General features: G+C 41.9%; 1 protein-coding gene across 2 annotated transcripts in view; it reads right to left on the bottom strand.

Annotated features, from left to right (window-relative positions):
• Positions 1–18,100, bottom strand: part of PRKAR1B (protein kinase cAMP-dependent type I regulatory subunit beta) — a 91,986-nt gene that overhangs the window by 4,263 nt on the left and 69,623 nt on the right. For both annotated transcript variants that reach the window (XM_029957897.1, XM_029957898.1), the window contains exons 8-9: positions 17,912–17,972; positions 14,280–14,401 (exon numbers count right to left, since the gene is read on the bottom strand). In XM_029957897.1, coding sequence (XP_029813757.1) covers positions 14,280–14,401; positions 17,912–17,972 — 183 coding nt within the window. The remainder of the gene's footprint in view (positions 1–14,279; positions 14,402–17,911; positions 17,973–18,100) is intronic.

The raw sequence follows: 18,100 nt of genomic DNA, 5'->3' as shown, positions 1-18,100 counted from the left end.
CACTCCTGTATTGCATCATGTCCTATTTCATAACAGGGTTATTTTTGAGCCCACAGACTTTACAAATTCCTGGGCCACTCTATGTTAACTCATGTGCTATACGAATGAAGAGGTAAATCTTGTTTCTTCTGTCAAGTTTTCAGCAAAAATTCCTTGTCCTTGCTATAACTAAACTGTTCCACCAAAGCTACTGCTTCCCAAGATCTTCCAGTAAATCTGCAAGGGCATGAAAATGCAAAGACGTGTGCTGAGCACTGTTACTCACACTCGCTGCAGCTTTCAGAACAGACACACCTTCACAAGCAGCATTCTCAGAAATACCCCACACAGGGAATAATGTGTGTATCGACCTCTCTCTTGCCAAACTTCGGATCAGGTGCAGCTCACTAAACTGATGCTGTTCTCATTGCCTGTGCAGAGTACATGGATTCAGCTTCAGAATCGCTTCCAGCCCTTGTTGTCCTCTCCATCCCCATCTGGAGCCTGGCAAAAACCTAACCCCTTGACCCAAATAGCTGTCTGCAATCCTTGTCTCCAGTCTCTTTCCCAAAACTGTTTTTTTTAAAAAAATCTTTTATTACAGATGTTTTATTACATAAACCAAGCAAAAGTCCCTGAAGCAATCATACTGACCGCCCAGGTCAAACGAAGAAAGGACTCAATTCCCCACTGCTCACCTTGAGCATGTTGCCATAAAGGTAATCACAATATCAAGCAATATTGCTTTCATCTCCCTGAGTGTCAGCTTTTATTGTGGCTAATATTTTTCTGACAAGGTCCATATGATATAAGACTCCAGTAAGTCCGTCTTCTGAAGCAATTTCTTCCACTGTTCCACTACAGTCGGCCTTTTTAATCCAAGAAACACCATGATATCTGTTGGAGAAGGACAGATGTGTCTGGCCTCCACAATAAACACTTGGCTTGGCAGGATAAAGCAATGCATATTCCAGATACATATTTTTCCACTCTTGTTTTAACAGTCACATAGGCTTTTCCCGTTGCCCAGTGAGAACAGGTCTATCATGGAGCAAAACAAGTTTCCTGAAACCCTGACAGCGAGCACCCAGATGTCAGCTCTGATTACACTGCTTGGCCTCTTGTTGCACCAGTCACCAGCTCCACAAGTACATCCTGGAGCATTGTCAGAGTGACCCTCACGGGAAGACTGTCCACCCCGTGAAACAAAGAAGATGTATTTATAATTGTCTGTCTGTATCACCTTCACTGTGTGTGTCTTATCTCTGGAATCAACGCTACTCTGACTGTGTTGGAGGAAGAGTCCAATTCTAGACAAACAGTGCAACTGGGGCAAAAACAGTTCAGGAATGAAATAATGTGGAATAAAATATAATACAGAATAAAATGCTACAGGAACAATCTTTTATTCCCATATGAATTCAGTATTGACCCCTACCCTTGCCCTCATCACAGATTTCATGGCTGTATTTCATTTTACTTTACTTGTCAAATCTTTCTGGTGAAGTTTTTGAGCTTTCTATCCTTCTTATGCTTTAGCAAATCCCACCTCCTAGAAATTATAGGACTGAATAAATCCTCTGAGCTCTGTCCTGGGAGGCATGGGCATTATCTAGCAAGGATTCAGGGGCTTATCACTCTCCCTCCCAAAGGCATTTGGTCTCAGTGGGAAAGATTTCTCCTTAAACGCCATACAAAACTTGGCAAGATCAATCCCTGAAACAAACTGCACAATCTTAGATTTGCAGGATCAGGCTGTTTAGTGCTGCCCAATTTAAAAAACTGCCTTGTACACTCATAGCCACTTCAACCTCCTACATCACCAAGCAAACCCTACAGTGCACAGGCTCAAAAACTGTGGAGAAGTTTGACACCGTGTAATAAATCAGGCCTTTGTGACGATATTAAACTGGAGGCAGACAGGCATGTCTTTCTGCTAGCAGACACTTGGGAGTGAAATTATGGGCTTTGGGGGATCCAGGAATATTCCCTTTCAGTCACTGGGGAGTGCCTGCATTCCCAGGAACCGATATCATTAACCTCCTCTCCTCTCCCCCAAGTAAATACGGGCATCTTATTGCAAAAACAACAAGAGTAGGAGTTCCCAAAGCAATGTGCCATCACCACCTCTCTGCCACCCTCACCCCACTCACCTGCCTGTTCCCTCTGTCACTGTCCTGGGGCAGTGCTGGGAGTGTTTATTCGACTCCTTCAAATGCATCGGCAGTTTGGTTTGTAAAAATTTATGGCTCAGATATGGCACCATAATTTAAGATATAAAAAATAAATTAAGGTTTATAATCCATGAGCTCCCATCCTCCCCAAAGTAATGAGATTTTGATAGATGTTTCACTTTTAAACTCTCGGACCCCACAAATGAGTGAGACATCCTACAATACAAAGACAGCAGCCCATCTGGATCAGCACTGAGATTCCCAGGCCTCATCCTGCAGGTACTTACAAGCACTAATTGCTTCAGGAGCCCTGTTTTTATATTTAAGTAGGAATCCTATAGCCAGCAGTTGGCCAAAGTAGCCTGGCTACAAAAGACAAGTATGATTCATGATGCTAAAAGCTGAAATACTGTATTTTTTTCCTCTATTCCAGATCAGTGGATCAGATGGGATCACTCCCAGGCAGCACAAGGCAAAATGTGGCAGCTTGTGTTACCCCTGAGTGGGACAGGTTGTGCAGGATGGGCTTCACCAGGGCCAGGGGGTAGGATGGGAAACCCAGTGCTGTTTTAGAAACTTTTTGGTATAAAAGTCAGTCATGTTGATCATTTGGTTTTGCTTGTCTAACCACCCATTTTAGAGACATAGCAATCAGTAAAAAATCTGGTGAGGCTCCATCTGTGATAAAAGATAATTATTAAAAAGGAATAATTATTAAAATTATAAGAAAATAATTTCAATTTTCATAAGCAGGAAGTTACCTCTTCTATTTCCATTTTTATTTCATACTTTTTTTTTTTTTACTTAAAAAAAGCACAGAAGACAATTTTTCCCCCGTGGCCTCAAAATGTTACATTTTTATCCTAGTTTTGAGCTTAGAAAGTTTTTCTAGCCCATTTTATTTTTCTCTTCACCACCCACTACAAAGAGCAGTGCAGTCTATGGAATTAGAGATGGAAAGGTCAGGCTGATCCATCTGCGTTTGCCATTAACTCCATCAACTGCAGCTATGAACATACCTTTGCTCTTTCTCACTTTGTTAATCTGCACACTCCATAATTCTCACATTCAAAAGATAAGTTTCCCCTCACTCCACAGTCACATAAACCCTCATTATATGTCACTATTAAAGCTCTGCAAAGTTACTACAAAAGGCGAAGGAAGGGGCTGTGCAGTGGAACAAAACGCCCCTGCTCGCACGGTGAAGCAGAGGGACTGGATGGGAGCTGCAGCTCTGAAATGAATTAAAAGATCTGTCACACAGTATGATTCTGGCACTATTTTATTAAATTGCAGGCAAGACAAGGTTTGTGGAAGTAATATATTTTATTAGACCAACAAGCGGGGCTAGAAAAGGAAGAAGAGCTTTTGGGCATATATATATATGCCTTTCTTCAGGTTACCTGTTTCTCCAGGTATAGCTAAAAAACTCCACCATTCCCCTATCTACAAACACTGCCTGGGCCATGTTCTTTCATTATAATAGCTACAACCATAGTAAGTTGCACCTTATTTAAACATATCTGCCTGCTTACAGGTTAATGCATGAGATAAATCATTCATCTCCAAATCATTATCTTAAATTAAGGAGAGTCAAAAGCTACAGCTCCCAATGACATAAAATTCCTAGAAATTCCTGGGAGTTGGAACTAGATGGCCTTTAAGGCTCCTTTCAACCAAACCATTCCATGATTCTATGAAATAGTGATTGCCTGGTGAATCTGGGAGACCTGTTTCACCCACCATTTAAAAAACAATAATTTAAATCAGTTCTGTTGTCTGATGTTTGGTTCAGTTTGGCAAACTTTTCTCTCATGACTGTGGTTCAGGATGAGTCTGTTGCCATGGGTGGGTACAGGCTGGATTAACAGCCCTGGGTTTGCACTGAATGAAAAAGTGGTGGCTGTTTGCTTTGCTTATCTCCAGCAAGTGGGTTCTTTCCTGCATCCATTAGGGCTCACCACAGTTACAGTGCAAGGCAATGGCCAAGCTAATGAGCTACTGAGAGCTTTTCAGAAAAAACATGTGACATTTTACACATTCACCTTTTTAAATGTGGTTGTGACTCAGTGAATTTGGAGCTGCACTGATTTCAGGGGATTTTCAGAGGGCCAGTACCTTGGGAATATGGTTAGGATTAATAATGCAAGCTCTAAAGGCACCCTGATACCCACCCAATCTCCTTTAGAGAGCCGTGCTGCCAAAAGCACCCTCGCACTGCAACAACCAGAGCACCAATGTCTATGGTGATCATTATACTGTCAATACTAACTAATGCGTCATAATCTTATTGGCCCTGATTCTCAACAACAATAAAGCACACCAAAATCTGGCAGAGATGGAAAGCACCTGTCACTGCCCAGCTGGCAGGGGTCCTACACATCAGAGTGATGGCACAGTTTGCTGTGTGTACCAGCTATATCACACCTGCAGCAGATTGCCCTATGTGTGACTAAGCTTCCAGCCCTTTTGCTATTTAGACACATTTATATTAGTTTAGGAATAACACCCAGGCCCGAGAGAGAGGAACAAAGCTGTCTAGAGCAGTCACCAAAATAGCCACAAACATTAAGGTACTTTTAAAAAAGACAATCAATCATAAGCCAAGTGTAGCTTAAAACAGCAGCCGCAGGGCATTTCCTAGGGATATATGGGAGGCCAGGGTTAAGGCCCAGACATGACTACACCCAGCCCATCATTAATCACCAGGAAATGCCTTTGTCTTGATGGTTCAGTATTTAAAATCATAGATGTCTGACATGGGAAGACCTTTTCAATCGTTTTGTTCGTCCTCCTATTGCAGTACTTCAGACAATCTTCCCCTTCAGTGTTTATTTGATACAATCTACATTAAACCTGTGCTGTACCTATGCATTCCCCCTGCAGTAAAAGAAATGTTATTATTAGATGGAAGAAGTCAAGATTCAGGCGGGGGAGACCAGTAAACATAGTGAAAAACCAAAAAAAGCAGAATACACTGCACCAATTGCAATTTGCTTCATGCATGGAGACCCCTGCAATACTTGGGTGAAATAAAGTGGGTTTTGCACAAAAATTGGCATTTTTTTGCTAAGCCTTTTCTGTTGAAAGGCTTTTCAGAAGGGAAACTTTAAGTTTTATAGTTTTTTGACTTAAAAATGTTGCCCTTGAGCCACAGCAGCAGAGCTAAAATCAGGCAAGATCACACAGGTGTCCAATAGAGGTGTATCCATGTGTTGGGGGACTTATGACTTCATCATCACCATCATCATCATCATCCCCATCATAAGATGGAGGGACATCACAGCCTCCATGCCCTGGTAGTCCCATGCTTCTTCACACTACCAGCTGCCAAGTGGGACTGGGAAGCCTGGGAGCAAGGGGATGGTGACAGAGGGATAAGGATACCAGCTCTGAGCCATGGGAGGAACCCCTTGCCTGGGGTGTGATCCTCCTTGGCTAGTTGTCCTGGCTCCATGCCCAGAAAGCTGAGAAGCAGTTGCACCACAGCCTTTGGGGTTCCTTGGCATTTTTATCTTTACTCCATTCTGGGATTTTAGTCGCCACTTTAATTACAAATTCAGTCACCTGTTGCAGGGGTGACAAGAAGCAGATCTACTCAGTAAAGGTGGGCTCAGATGTTGGTTTTAATGAATCATCTCAGTGATACTTGGCCTTGACTAATCAGTAGCTTCTGTGGGAAAACAACTGAATTAATATTCATCCTGGTGCCAGATTTTAGAGACAGTCTGTGCCAAGCATTATTGGCAACAAGGTCCTGTTTTCCTCCCTCAGACATGTCAGCGTACAAAGCAATAAAAGTCACAAAGGAAAAAAAATGTTGCATTTTAGAGATTCTTTCTTTCTACAAAGCTAGCCATTATCTTGACTCTCTCTGAAGCCAGGAAACGTCCACTGAGTCAACATAAAAGTGACTCTATAATGGGTTATTCATCAACTGTTCATATTTGTGACTGACCTGACAGGGCTCATCCCCTGGAAGCAGAAGCACGGAGCGCTACCACCTACAGCCAGGGCAGGGGTGAATGTATGGGAGAGAAAACACGAAAACAGTGCTGAACCTCCCTCACCCTGCCCACAAAATCCTTTCTGGTGAAAATCGTTTTTAGCTGTTAATGTTGTTTTACGGCCCAATTACTCCTACCACCATCTGCTTCTTTGTGAAAACATTCTGTAGATGCTGAAGTAACCAGACCAAGCAAAAGGCTGAGACAGACATTGTCATTAAAGTCTCATAACTAATGCTGTGACCAGGGCTGGGAGAGCAGCTGTGGCCAGCAAGGGCAGCAGCTTCTGAGCAAGAAATAAAACTTGGAGCAAACTGGGGGAAGGAGAGAAGAGAGTTTATCACAGAGGTCAGTAAAATCCCCCATGGAAAGCTCTCTCTAAGTCCTTTCAGTTGGTGAATCTCGTGTTTTCAAAGGACCAAATTCTGAAGTCCAGAAGAAAAAAGCCTCACAAACTTAAAGTTGCCTCATCCTGAAGCACACTGGGAAGGGTCTTACATGCTCCAGAAAATCCACACTGCACAGTTAATGAAGGAACCCTAAGGGATACATTCTTGCAGGAAATCTGCAGCCATCTCAATGGTATCTTGGCAGAGGAAGGACAAAAGCCATTCCACTAAGGGACAGATTTAACATGATTCAGAGAAAGGGATGAACTTCAGCAGGGATCAGGAAATTCTCCATTTCTCTTGCACCAGGTTGGGCACCACTATATTTCAGGTCTTGTTTATACTGTGGTGGTTTTCCTTGAAGACAGAGAAGCTCTCCTCAGGACAGAGTTCCCAGCTCCTGCCACGGCACTTTAATTTCAGTTCAGATTTAATGTGCCTCAGGCCATAAAGTTCTTGCTCACGTTGACTAAATGCTTTGAATCAGGGCTTGTGAGCTCAGTCTTCAACGCCAAAGGAGCTTACAGGGATATTGAGAACCTTTTGAAAACCTTGAGGGGTAAACAGCATGTGCTGCTCTCCTTGCTCCCATGGAGAGGTGTTTCATTACCTGGGGACCTCTAGTGCTTTTGTAGACTTCCCTGGTGGGAAGGACAGGACTAAAGAGCACCAACCATTCCCCAAAACAGCTCAGGAAGAAGTTCCAGGCTGTTTTGAACACAGAGAAAATCTTGCACACTGATTTCTATACACATTCAAATGGAGCATGCATATATTAAGAATGAAACTGCCAATTACTAATTTTGAGTTTTACTTCTCCACACACCAAACCATCTCCCAGATTTCCACATATCCTATAGTGGTGGGATAAGAGGCCAGGGCGTGTCTGTCATTCCAGCATAAACTTCAATTTTATGGGTTTACAAATCAGATGTTTTAAATTACAGCTGAATGAGACTGAAGACTCCTACACAAGTTGTCATGTCAAAAGTGAACTGAGGAAACATTCATACACTTTTCTTGTTGTGCTGGGTATAGCATGTGCAGAAGAGAGGTTGGGAAAACTACTTCTAAGCCTTTGGGAATATTACGGCTACACTGCATCCTCCCTGGGGTTTTGCCTCAAGACCCAAGTTTACCAATCTCCCAAAGACACAGAGTATCACAGCAAGTCCTGTGTGTACCTCATGATGCTGACATAAGCAATGTCCTCATTCCCAGCGTCCTGGAAGACCACCAGCACATCACTCCTCAGCTGCCCTTTTAGCCCTCAGGGACTGCTGATAGCATCATTCCTGGGACAGCTTTTATGTTAGAGCTAAGGATCAGCAGTTCTAGGGCTACTTTCCAAAAGAAGACAAATCCTTTGAACTATGTAGCCAAAGACACTGAAAATATTCCTTTAGCCAGTAAATAATCTTGGATTGTTGTTGTTTGCCAACCTTTGATTTATGAAAGATTTTTCTACAAAAACAGGCAGAGAAATCAACAAATTTCTGTCAGCAATACAAAATGCAAATGATTTCCACATAACCTGCAGTAGAAAATAACACCCATCATTTCTGGGTGGCAAAATTTAACCTAAAGGAAGAAGGTTGGTCTGTTAGTGATGGGATGCTGGCCATAGGGTTAGCACTGCTTCTCTGCCTGAGACCTTCCACGAGCAAAATCATGGAGGCCCAGACCTTCAGGGTGTCTAACTCTCATGGATTGTTTTCAGCAGGAAGGAAGAACTGTCTTAATTCTTGTGCCTGTGCTTCAGATCATAGTATGTACCACAGAGGTTGCTTCACGCACCTCATCACACTCCTCAACCCCAGGAAGCTCATGAGATGTTCACGTAGGTAAGATGGAATAAGCTGGTTAAAAGGTTACATATATCACAGTTAATACAACTCTTGAAATTATTTAATTATAAAATTATTTATCTCATACTACACGGATGGGCCAATCCAGGTGAAAATTCTTTTCCATTGCAAACTACTGGCTGTGTACGTTGCTTTTTTACACTGTTTTGCTTCCCATCAGACCTCTTTTTCAAAATACTTTATTTTCCTAATATAAAAGCTCTCTGATCTTAATGGTCTTGGAGAAGGATGAAGCAAGAGGACTTAATTCTGGTTGTGGACTCAAGATTGAGTCATGACTGGGTTTGATGGTATTTTTTTAACCGTACATTTTTAAACTATTATATATTATTCTCCACTCTCTGGGTTCATAGCAACTCTCAGAATTTACATACAGTTGTCCTGGTTTCTGCCACAAATGAGGAACAAAATCTGCAAAGTTCTAAAATAGACTGGCTAATCTGAAGTTTCACGAAATCGTGAAGGAAATGCTCCATCGTCCATCACTTCTGAGGTTTCAGATTTTGCAGAGTTCACCACAGGCGACTGCACTGCAGTGGTTATTAGTGAGTCTGGAGAAAGGGTTGGAAGGAAAGGCCAAAAGCTGCAGTCACTGACGGGTCTTCCATGGCTGGTGGGAAGAAGAGCAGATGGTTGATTCCTATGAAACACCACTGTCTCATGATACTGCATGGATGCACGGCCTGATCCACCGCCCATGGAAGTCAAAATTAAACTGAGTTGAACAAGAGCTGGACTAAGCCAACATTTTTGTCCCTTTGACTCAGCAAAATATTTCAGCTCCATCTCTAGCGAGGACGGGACCCAATCACACACCTAACTCTCCATCTTTGACGTCCGCTGGCCACTAAAAAATGGATCCTGAACACAGAGGAACTTTGTAGCAGGGCCAATGGAAGTGCTGTTGCTCCAGCACAACTGCGTGATATCAAGAAAATCGAACGTCCCTTTCCTGTAAGAGCTCTGTGGGAAACAATGTCTGCAGTTAAAAATAAGCAGAGTACAGAGCCCTGGTGCCTGCTGGCTCTGTTTATTCGGTATATTTTGTTTATTGGGTACATTAGGAGTCGCTGCAGACTGCCTTTGACAAACATTTTCGGTATCAACAAAATCCTAGTAACACTAAGCAGTTCTGATTGTAGCCTTTGAAACTCCTTTTCTAGACAACATTCATCTTCCTAATTAATAATTAATCGCACTGTGTTTTAAAGAGATTATCAGGTGTGATAGCAGAGTGTGCCTAAGGCAGTGACTTCATTATCCGCACGGAAGAAGTTTACTTTGTAGTTCTCCTGCCTGTCGCAGGGGTAGGTGCCAAAGGGGTCTCTCTTAGGTTAGAATGTCAAAGAGCAACAATTTAGGGCAGGAAACAATTGGGCTATTATTTTTCTTTTTTTTTTCTTTTTTTTTCTTTTCCCTCTTGAGGAGCTTTTAAAATCATAAATCTTCAGATGCTTGTTGTGCAATTTAAGGCTCAAGTTGACTTTTCCTACAGAAGGGCCCAATTCCTTGCAGGATGGGGTGCCCTTCCGAGGCTGACTGCGGCCCTTCCGCTGCTGGTGCACGTTTCCATGGTAGGAAGAGTTTACAAACACTGTTCCACCTAACAAGGCTTTGAACTGCATCTGTGCAGAGACGCCCCACAGCGTGCCAAGAGTGTCAGCGGGGCTGGAAACACTGATTTCACCTAAGGACAGTATCTCAAGTACACTCTGGGCAAGAACTCCCTGCAGATCCTGCCCAGACCGGAGGCAGTTTGTGGCCCTGACTTAAAATGTCAACAGCAGCATGAAAGGAACAGCCCCCCCAAGGATTACTGGGCAGTTTCCAATGTGATCAGCCAAGGATACTGCTGGACAAGTAATCATTATCAATTAATTTGATTTATTTCTGTCAGTGAGGCAGCTCTATGCATTAATTCGGAAAGGACTTCTGCACTATCAGTGATTTTTTTTTTTTTCAATTATTTGCCAGTTTTTCTATTCCCATTGCCTGGTTTCACCAGTGACAGATATTTATGCCTTTTCCCACTAAGTTTTTGCTCACCTTTATGAGGTGTCATCAGTATTACAACCACTGATGGGGAAACAGGGAAGGTAATGTTCTGCCCACAAACCGGACAGGTGAGACTTAAAATGAGATGCCCTGACTCTGCCTCCTCTCTAACCAGCAGGATAATAATCAAAACCACAAATCCTCAGCTTTTTTGAAGTGCTTTTGACAAAGGAATTGCAGAGGAGGGTGCAACAACCCCCTGTAACTTACTACTAATCTGCAATTAAATATGCTAGTTTTTAAAGTTAAAACAAAAAATCTAATGCCAAACTACTTGACACCATGGGTCCATTTCTCCTTGAATTGTCTCCTGTGAATTTTCTTCTATTTTTAGGCCTTTTATTTTTAGGCTGCTGCATGCTATTGCTGGGCAGCTCGACCGGCTATTAATTGGAAATGTTTTACTTCTCATGCAGTTTTATTTCTATGCTTTCTGCACCACTTAAACCAACCTGTCCTCAGAGGAGATGACAGGCTGCAGAGAGCACATTTAAAGGGCAGTTACAAGCTGTGCTCTTCGGGCGCAGTGTGGCCCTCTCAGAAACCTTTTGCTGTTCTGTCCTCCTACACCTGCACACGTTTGTGTCTGTGCACACATTTTTCTTAAACCATGTCAAACTTTATGAGCATTGGGGCCATATGGCAGCAGTTCAGCAAGCTCTCAGAGTGCAGCTGAGATTAAAAGGCTCCCTGAGCGCCGCCGGTGGAGTCCCGTGACAGTGCCCGTGTGCCGTGTGCGGCGCTCGGTCATGACAAGTGAGCCGAGTGATCTGACACGGGGAGGGCTGGGAGCTGGAGAACCCAGCAGGGCACTTCACGGCTGCAGGTCTCTGCATTTTTGGCAGCTGTGCTACAGACTTCGAGGTACTGTGCCACCCAGCCAAGTTGGAAGCTGAACTTGAGAGAGTGGTACACGATCATAACCGCTATTTTTAATACTATTGTCACTACCTTCCCCAGTAACCTAGACAACAGCAAAACCCTCTCTTCTTTCCAGTTTCAGAGCACTACTACACTGGTTTGAACTACTGTTCGAGCTGGAGTCAGTGGCAAAGCTCAAGTCGGGAATAAAATCAGATCCCATTCAAATGGCATTTCATTTACTGGGACTTTTAACTCCACAAAGCTCACATGCCTCTGCATCTACCACTTTAAAATGCTGGCTAAAAATATTTGCGTTATCTGAAGTCAGATGAATAAATCCTCCCTGCTGCTGGGTACACAGTGTGGCAGTGCACGACACAACTGCAAATTTATTTGTTAGAAACCGTACATCTGTTATGATTTACTCTTGCCAAAATATAATTCTTTATGGCAACAATTGTTTCACGGTGCTTAAAGTTTTTCACCTCTGTGCCAGGAATCTCATATGGGATAATTCCATGACCTTGGAATCCAGCAGATACATTCCACATCTGTCTGGTCTGGGAAAGCCCGAGTTTGTTGTGTGAAAACCATAGTGGGAAAGTGAGACCTGGAAATATCTGAGTATACAGAAACTGCAGGGTTGCTTATTTTTTTTCTTTTTTTAATTACCAGTGTCAAGTAAATCAATCTCACAAAAGTCATTGCTTTTCTTTTGTAAGCAGACATTCACTTCTGATCCTATCTTCAAATTAAAGAATATGGTATAAGCATTACAATAATTCTATCTCTGGAAAAAATCACAGCCTTTAAATATTAAAACTAAATCTTGTTGAAGGCTGCTTGAGATAGATTTAAATGGAAAAGCACCCAACCTACTGCAATCAAACATTTTACTGGTGCCTGTGAAGATTTAGGATGTCAGAAGAACCATAGCTGTCCTAGAATCTCAGAGTAATTCTTCTTTCATTAGACTTTAAAAAAAAAAATGAATCGTAAACAGCTTTGTGAGCAGTGAACTTGAAAATATCTGGTTTCCTGTGATTCTTCCCTGTGCACATTTTCTGTTATTCTAATAATTTGGCTGAGCTCCTGCTGCAGCCTTGCTGTCCAAGGAGCACTGTAGCATTCCCATGCATACAGCCTGTACCCCAAATAACCTGCACCCCAAATAACCTGCACCCCAAATAACCTGCACCCCAAATAACCCGTGCAAAGGGAGAAACTACATCAGGTTTACAGTGGAAGGGTGAGGTGAGCAGATACTTTATACAGTAAGCAGTGTTAATGCTTTTCTACCCATTCCAGTCTTAACAGCTGTTTCAGTAAGAGGGGGAAAATAAAGGCCCTTGGTAACTCTTAAGCAAGCTGCCAATTTTCCACATGGGATTCCATGGCTAAGAAAATTAGGTTTTCCCAGTCTCGTGCTGCTGCAAAGAATAACAGCACACTTAGTAATGCTGGGAGAGATTAAAATTCTGTATTTATGAAAAAACTTACATTTCCTAAGTTTTTCTTGTATACTAACTATCTTCTTAACAAAAAAGATTGCCTAGTATCTAGTCTCTTTTATTCTGACACTATTGTTTTGAAGGGATAGTGCTTGTCACATATTTAATGTTCCTGAAGTGTCTCACTGTGTGACAGACGGGTGCAGTTACTGGCACTGACAATTTTGTGAGCATCAAAGAGAAACTATGTTCATAAATCAAATACGTACTTTCAACACTCAAGAGGAAACAAGGTTGGAATTCTAAGTGCCAGATATTGATTTTGAACCAAATTCTGGCTGCCGACACCTGTCCCAAAATCCACAGATAAGGAGCAAGCAAAGCAAAGCCTGTTGGCCTCGAAACCATCTGGAATGGGAGCTGTACAAGCCCTTTCTCACCTGAGCAGGGCAGGATCTCTTTCCTCTTCAATCACATCTCAGCACAGCAGCCTGATGGAACCAGAGATGCATTCTGTGTATGTACAACTGGGTCCTAAGGCAACACAGCGACACCAGCTTCTTACATCCATCTCACCCACCTTCTCCCATAGTGAGGGATTCCAATTACCTCCCAATTCTTTGTGCCACCACTGCCTCACTGCTGGACACAGCCTGGCATGTGCCCTGGAATTGTCACCACAAGTCAAATCTTGGTCATTCCTCATCTATATATTTGTGTATGAACACAAACAGCTGGTGCTGAGAAGCTCCTGCTTCAATCCATAGACAATCATATCCTAATGCTCTCTTGTGATTCAGTCTGAGTCTCTCTAATACCTTTTTATAACGTGTTATATCACAGTGCCTTGGTATTTGTATGAGATACCAAAGATCAAAATATTTATGTCAGAGAGGGAGGAAAAACCCCGTCAGCATCTGTTTGCAGAAGTGAGATGGTGGAACTGAAGTGTCAGATAATCTCCCAAAAAGATGTCAGCATTTTCAGCTGCCTGACAGATCTGTCTGCCTGTGTGAGTAAACAAGAAAATGGCTCAGCCATTTGGACTGAGTTTAAGGCAAAACAAAGAACAAATTATCCATTTTCTGATCAGATCTCCTGCTCCAGTTTACAGATGTCCGTTTGTGATAAACCCTGTAAGTCCCTTTGGGAACAACGATCAATGCACTGTGTGGCTGGCCAGCCCTGCTGAAGTATTGGCAACTTGGAACTAGAAAAATCTCCCGTGGAAACCAAACCATCAAACAGTAAAGACAATAGACACACCTCGAAATTCCTCTGCATTTTCAACTTACTGGAAATAAGATTGTCCCACTTAAGACAATTCCATGGAACTGGTCTCTGAATTCATTTGAATTTTGAGTAGGTCTCCTGGGTTAAGTGGAGTTAGATTTATGCTGAAGTAAGAGATTGAACTGAACCCAAATGTCTTTAATACACAGCCTTGATCTTTACCAGGAAATGACAGAGCTTATCAGGATGCCAATCTTACCTCTGTAATAATGAAGAAGTCATCACCGGGCTCTCCCTGCACAACAATTTTTTCCCCATCTTCAAACTGGACAGGTTCCAGTGCATCAGCCACTGTCAGCCGCTCCCATTTGTCCAGGGACTCTAAAATATTGAAGATCATAAAGCTATATTATAAAAATACTCTCAACTTTGGCAGAAGATTCATATCTAAACTGACAGCTCTGCCATGCCTGGTTCTGTTATAAAAGAAACATTTCTTTTCATCCAGGCACTTTGCACGAACCTCCAGTTGGGAAACATGAATGTATTTATTCATCGTGTCTTAGACTTTAGTAATCACCCAGATAGTAATCTTAAAAGTTGGACAGGAAAAGTTGGCTCCATTTCCCTACGCCTGCAGTCTGACACACGGTGCCCTGATGCTGCCATGGATTGGAGCAGCTGAGGAGCTGTTTGGAGATACCAGCGATGTGGGAGCGCCGGGATTCTCTTGCCACATCCCACACCAGATGTCAGGACAAGTCCTACTGTCTTTTCGTCAGAGCTGCTCCCATCTGGTTCCTGATGGGCTGCAGATAAGTGATGCAGAGCATTGATCTCAGAGGTGACTCTTGCCCAGGGGCGAGATCAAGCACCACCAGAGCCAACAGCCAGCCCCTGATGGCACCAGAGGCCTCTGGATTCAGGGATGTTTGAGGTGGCACTGCTGTTTCATCTGCCAGCAGGACAGTTTGTAAGTTTTCCTTTTCATTCCCCCACTTAGAAAGAAAAATTATAAAACTTCAAAGTAAACTTAAGTAAGGAAAGCTGTGTGCTTTAGGAGTAAGGGAGCAAACACAGTCAGCTCCCTGTGGCCTGGGGTCCTCATCACCCCCCTGCACCTGCCCCAAATCCCCTACATGTGGTACCTACATGGCAAAGGCCAGCCTGCAGAGGGCACATCCAGGACTGCTCACTGTCCCACTGCCCTCCTCCTCTGCCTGAGGGGTGAATTCTCTGCCCTGCCCTTGGAGAGGAGAGGTGCCACCTGTGTCTCTCTCCAATACCCATTTGCATGAGAATTCAAGACAGTGAATTGTACTTGAACTTTTGCACTTTTATCAGATTTGATTGAAAAATTACAGGTTTAAAAGTTATTAAAAGAAACAGATAATACAATGGTTTAACCTTCACTGCCTCAAAAAGCTGGGCTAAAATTCATGTGCCAGAGCTCTGCTGATTCTGACTTATTGTGAACTGTTGAACCAGTGTAAGTCAAGATATGCTTTCTGACACCAGGATCTGTGCTGTTCTATCAGACTCTGGTTTCCCCATTTTGTTCAAAATATTTCTTAGAAGTATTGTGTGAGGGTGAAAGAGTTGTTCTTTAGAAGTTAAAAAGCCTTTTGGTTGAGCTCAGAAGGGTACACTGAGTCTGGTAATAAAACCAGATAGAAGTGATCAGTGCACCAAAGGTAAGTTTTGAGTTGGCTGATACACGTCTTCGTGTTTTTATGCCAGTTTATGTTTGAGAAATTATTGTTTCTAACATTTTCCCTACCTATAATCACTACAGCCCTTCCCTGGTGTGTTTGTGACCTTTGTTGCAGCAGCAGCATTAATGTCAAAGACCAAGCCCATATTGTCAATGCAACATTCAAAAACTGCTCTGTTTGACTAAAAATAAGCATAAGACACTTTCATACATACTAGAGAAGGCTTTTTCTCTCTTCTTTTTTTTTTTTTTAAGGAACTTGGTAATTAACAATGGAAAGAAAGAGACTCTTGAAACTTCCTCTACAGTTGGCTTTATGAAAAATTCAAAGCTAAATCTAGCTTTAGTCACGAAGTGTCTCTCTTTTGTCTAAGGGAATTGTACCACTACAAATACATTGGTTAATAATTCTTGCAAACAAACGTTATATAGAATATTCTACAAGTTTTAGTCACAGAGTTGAAGTTAAGCATCAAATAAAGTAGACCATATGAAATTTTTTGCAATTCCTAAATTGTACGTATCAATTCATGGCTTTATATTAAATTAAACCCCAGAGGAAAGATTTAAAACAACTAGTTTTTCAATATCTTGTTCAATACACTATAAGCAGTTACTGATAACCTAAAAAAATCCTTAGATTTTAAAAAGAAAAATGTGACTCTTACAATTATATGGCTAATTACAGACACTAGACAGGCCTTGGAAAAAAAATATATAGAAGAAGTAGGTAGAGGTTTTTCCACCAGGAAATCACAGAGTTCTGACCACATTAAAGGATGAAGTGAAGTTGAATTCTCCGTGCTGTGTTGAGATTTCTAAAATATCTTCCTGCTTTCCCAGGTGTCATCTACTTTTTAGACATGTCAAATAGATCCTTACACATTTCACCTAAATTTCCATGTTCCTGCAATGATGTGTTATTTTGTTCACTGCTTTTCTGTACTTAAAAAAGGTTCAAATCTTGAAGTCCTTCCTCTTTTTTTACTGAGATTCAAAAGCCACACTACAAATTAGGCTATAATTACATTGCAAACCGCATGTTTAAGGAAGCACATCTCTGAATAACCTTTCTACTCTGAAATTGTTTTGAGATGTCTCATTGTTGTAATTGCTCCTCATTAGTGCAGGTGCACAGATCCTTTTTTCTTGAAATACTCATTGTAATTTGGTATAATTTGTGCTCTTAATTTAGGAAGATTTAAATTAAGCATAAAAGAAGGTATTTAAATGATGGAAACTTCATTAATAAGTCAGCAACATACTTGGCCTTACTTTAAGCATACAAATATAATTGAAAATTTCATGGATAGCACCTCTCAGAAGTTCAAGTATACTCTCACTGAGACACTCTCATATTTCAGGTGCCTCAGCTCAAATGGTAGGTGAATACCATAAACAAGAAGCAGAAAATTTTTAAGGAGAAATACAAATACTTTAATTATATAGCAAATGAATCCTGAACTGTTTTTTTCCAAATAGCCCCAGTAGAAACATGTTTCTCCTACAGAATCAACAACTCATTGTACTGTCTAACACTGTCCTCCTTATTAGAGGCTTTTGTTCTCCTAATGGTGATTGATTGGTCAGGCATTATGGGTTTGTTGTTTTTCCTACTGAAGGCCATCAAGAACATGTCCAAATTTCGTGGCTATCACATTAATCAAAGGGAAACAAAATCCAAGGACAAGAAGCTAAACAGATGTTTTAAGAATGTGAGACAGGGGCTGTAAAATGCACAGAAGAAAAAAGATCAGTCCACTTTGATTTTTAAGGTTAGTTTGTTTAGTGCACATAAACACAGTATTCTTGCAGGAAAAAGCTTCTCACCTGTCCCCTGGAAGGATGTAACTAGACTTTATGACAAATTCATATCTCTGCACTGCTTTCTGCTCCATCCATATGATCTTTAGGGACCAGCAGCTATTGAAAGGTTACCAGTGTGTGCCTGCTCCCATGTTTAATGTGTGCTTCAAATACAAGTTCAGTGCATAGTAAAGATGGAGAAGAACAAGTCCTAAAAAGGACCCTTTACACTTTCATTCCTTCAGAAACAGTGCAATGTGAGCCCTTCTGTTTGACCACCATTGCTTTCATCGTGCCATCAAAGACCAAAATTCACTCTGCCAGCACGTATAACCGGGGAAATAACAGCCAAGTTCCAAAGGGCAACTGACCCAAAATGGAGACCTTGCTCAGGAATTCTTCATACATCTTCCGCTTCCTCAGCGTGCTGCCCTGTTATTACAGGAGAGAGAAAAAGGAGGCAGAACATTACACAAAGTATTTTTGTGATTTCTTCCTACAGCTGCTCTTTTTTTTCTTCCCTCCCCTTCCAACTCTTAAGCATAGCCAGTGTAAACAGC

This window comes from Manacus vitellinus, unplaced genomic scaffold (assembly GCF_001715985.3).
Source record: "Manacus vitellinus isolate BGI_N305 unplaced genomic scaffold, ASM171598v3 scaffold_12_pilon, whole genome shotgun sequence".
Classification (NCBI taxonomy): Eukaryota; Metazoa; Chordata; class Aves; order Passeriformes; family Pipridae; genus Manacus; species Manacus vitellinus.
Note: the sequence above shows the minus strand (reverse complement) of the source record. Positions and strands in the feature narration are given on the sequence as shown.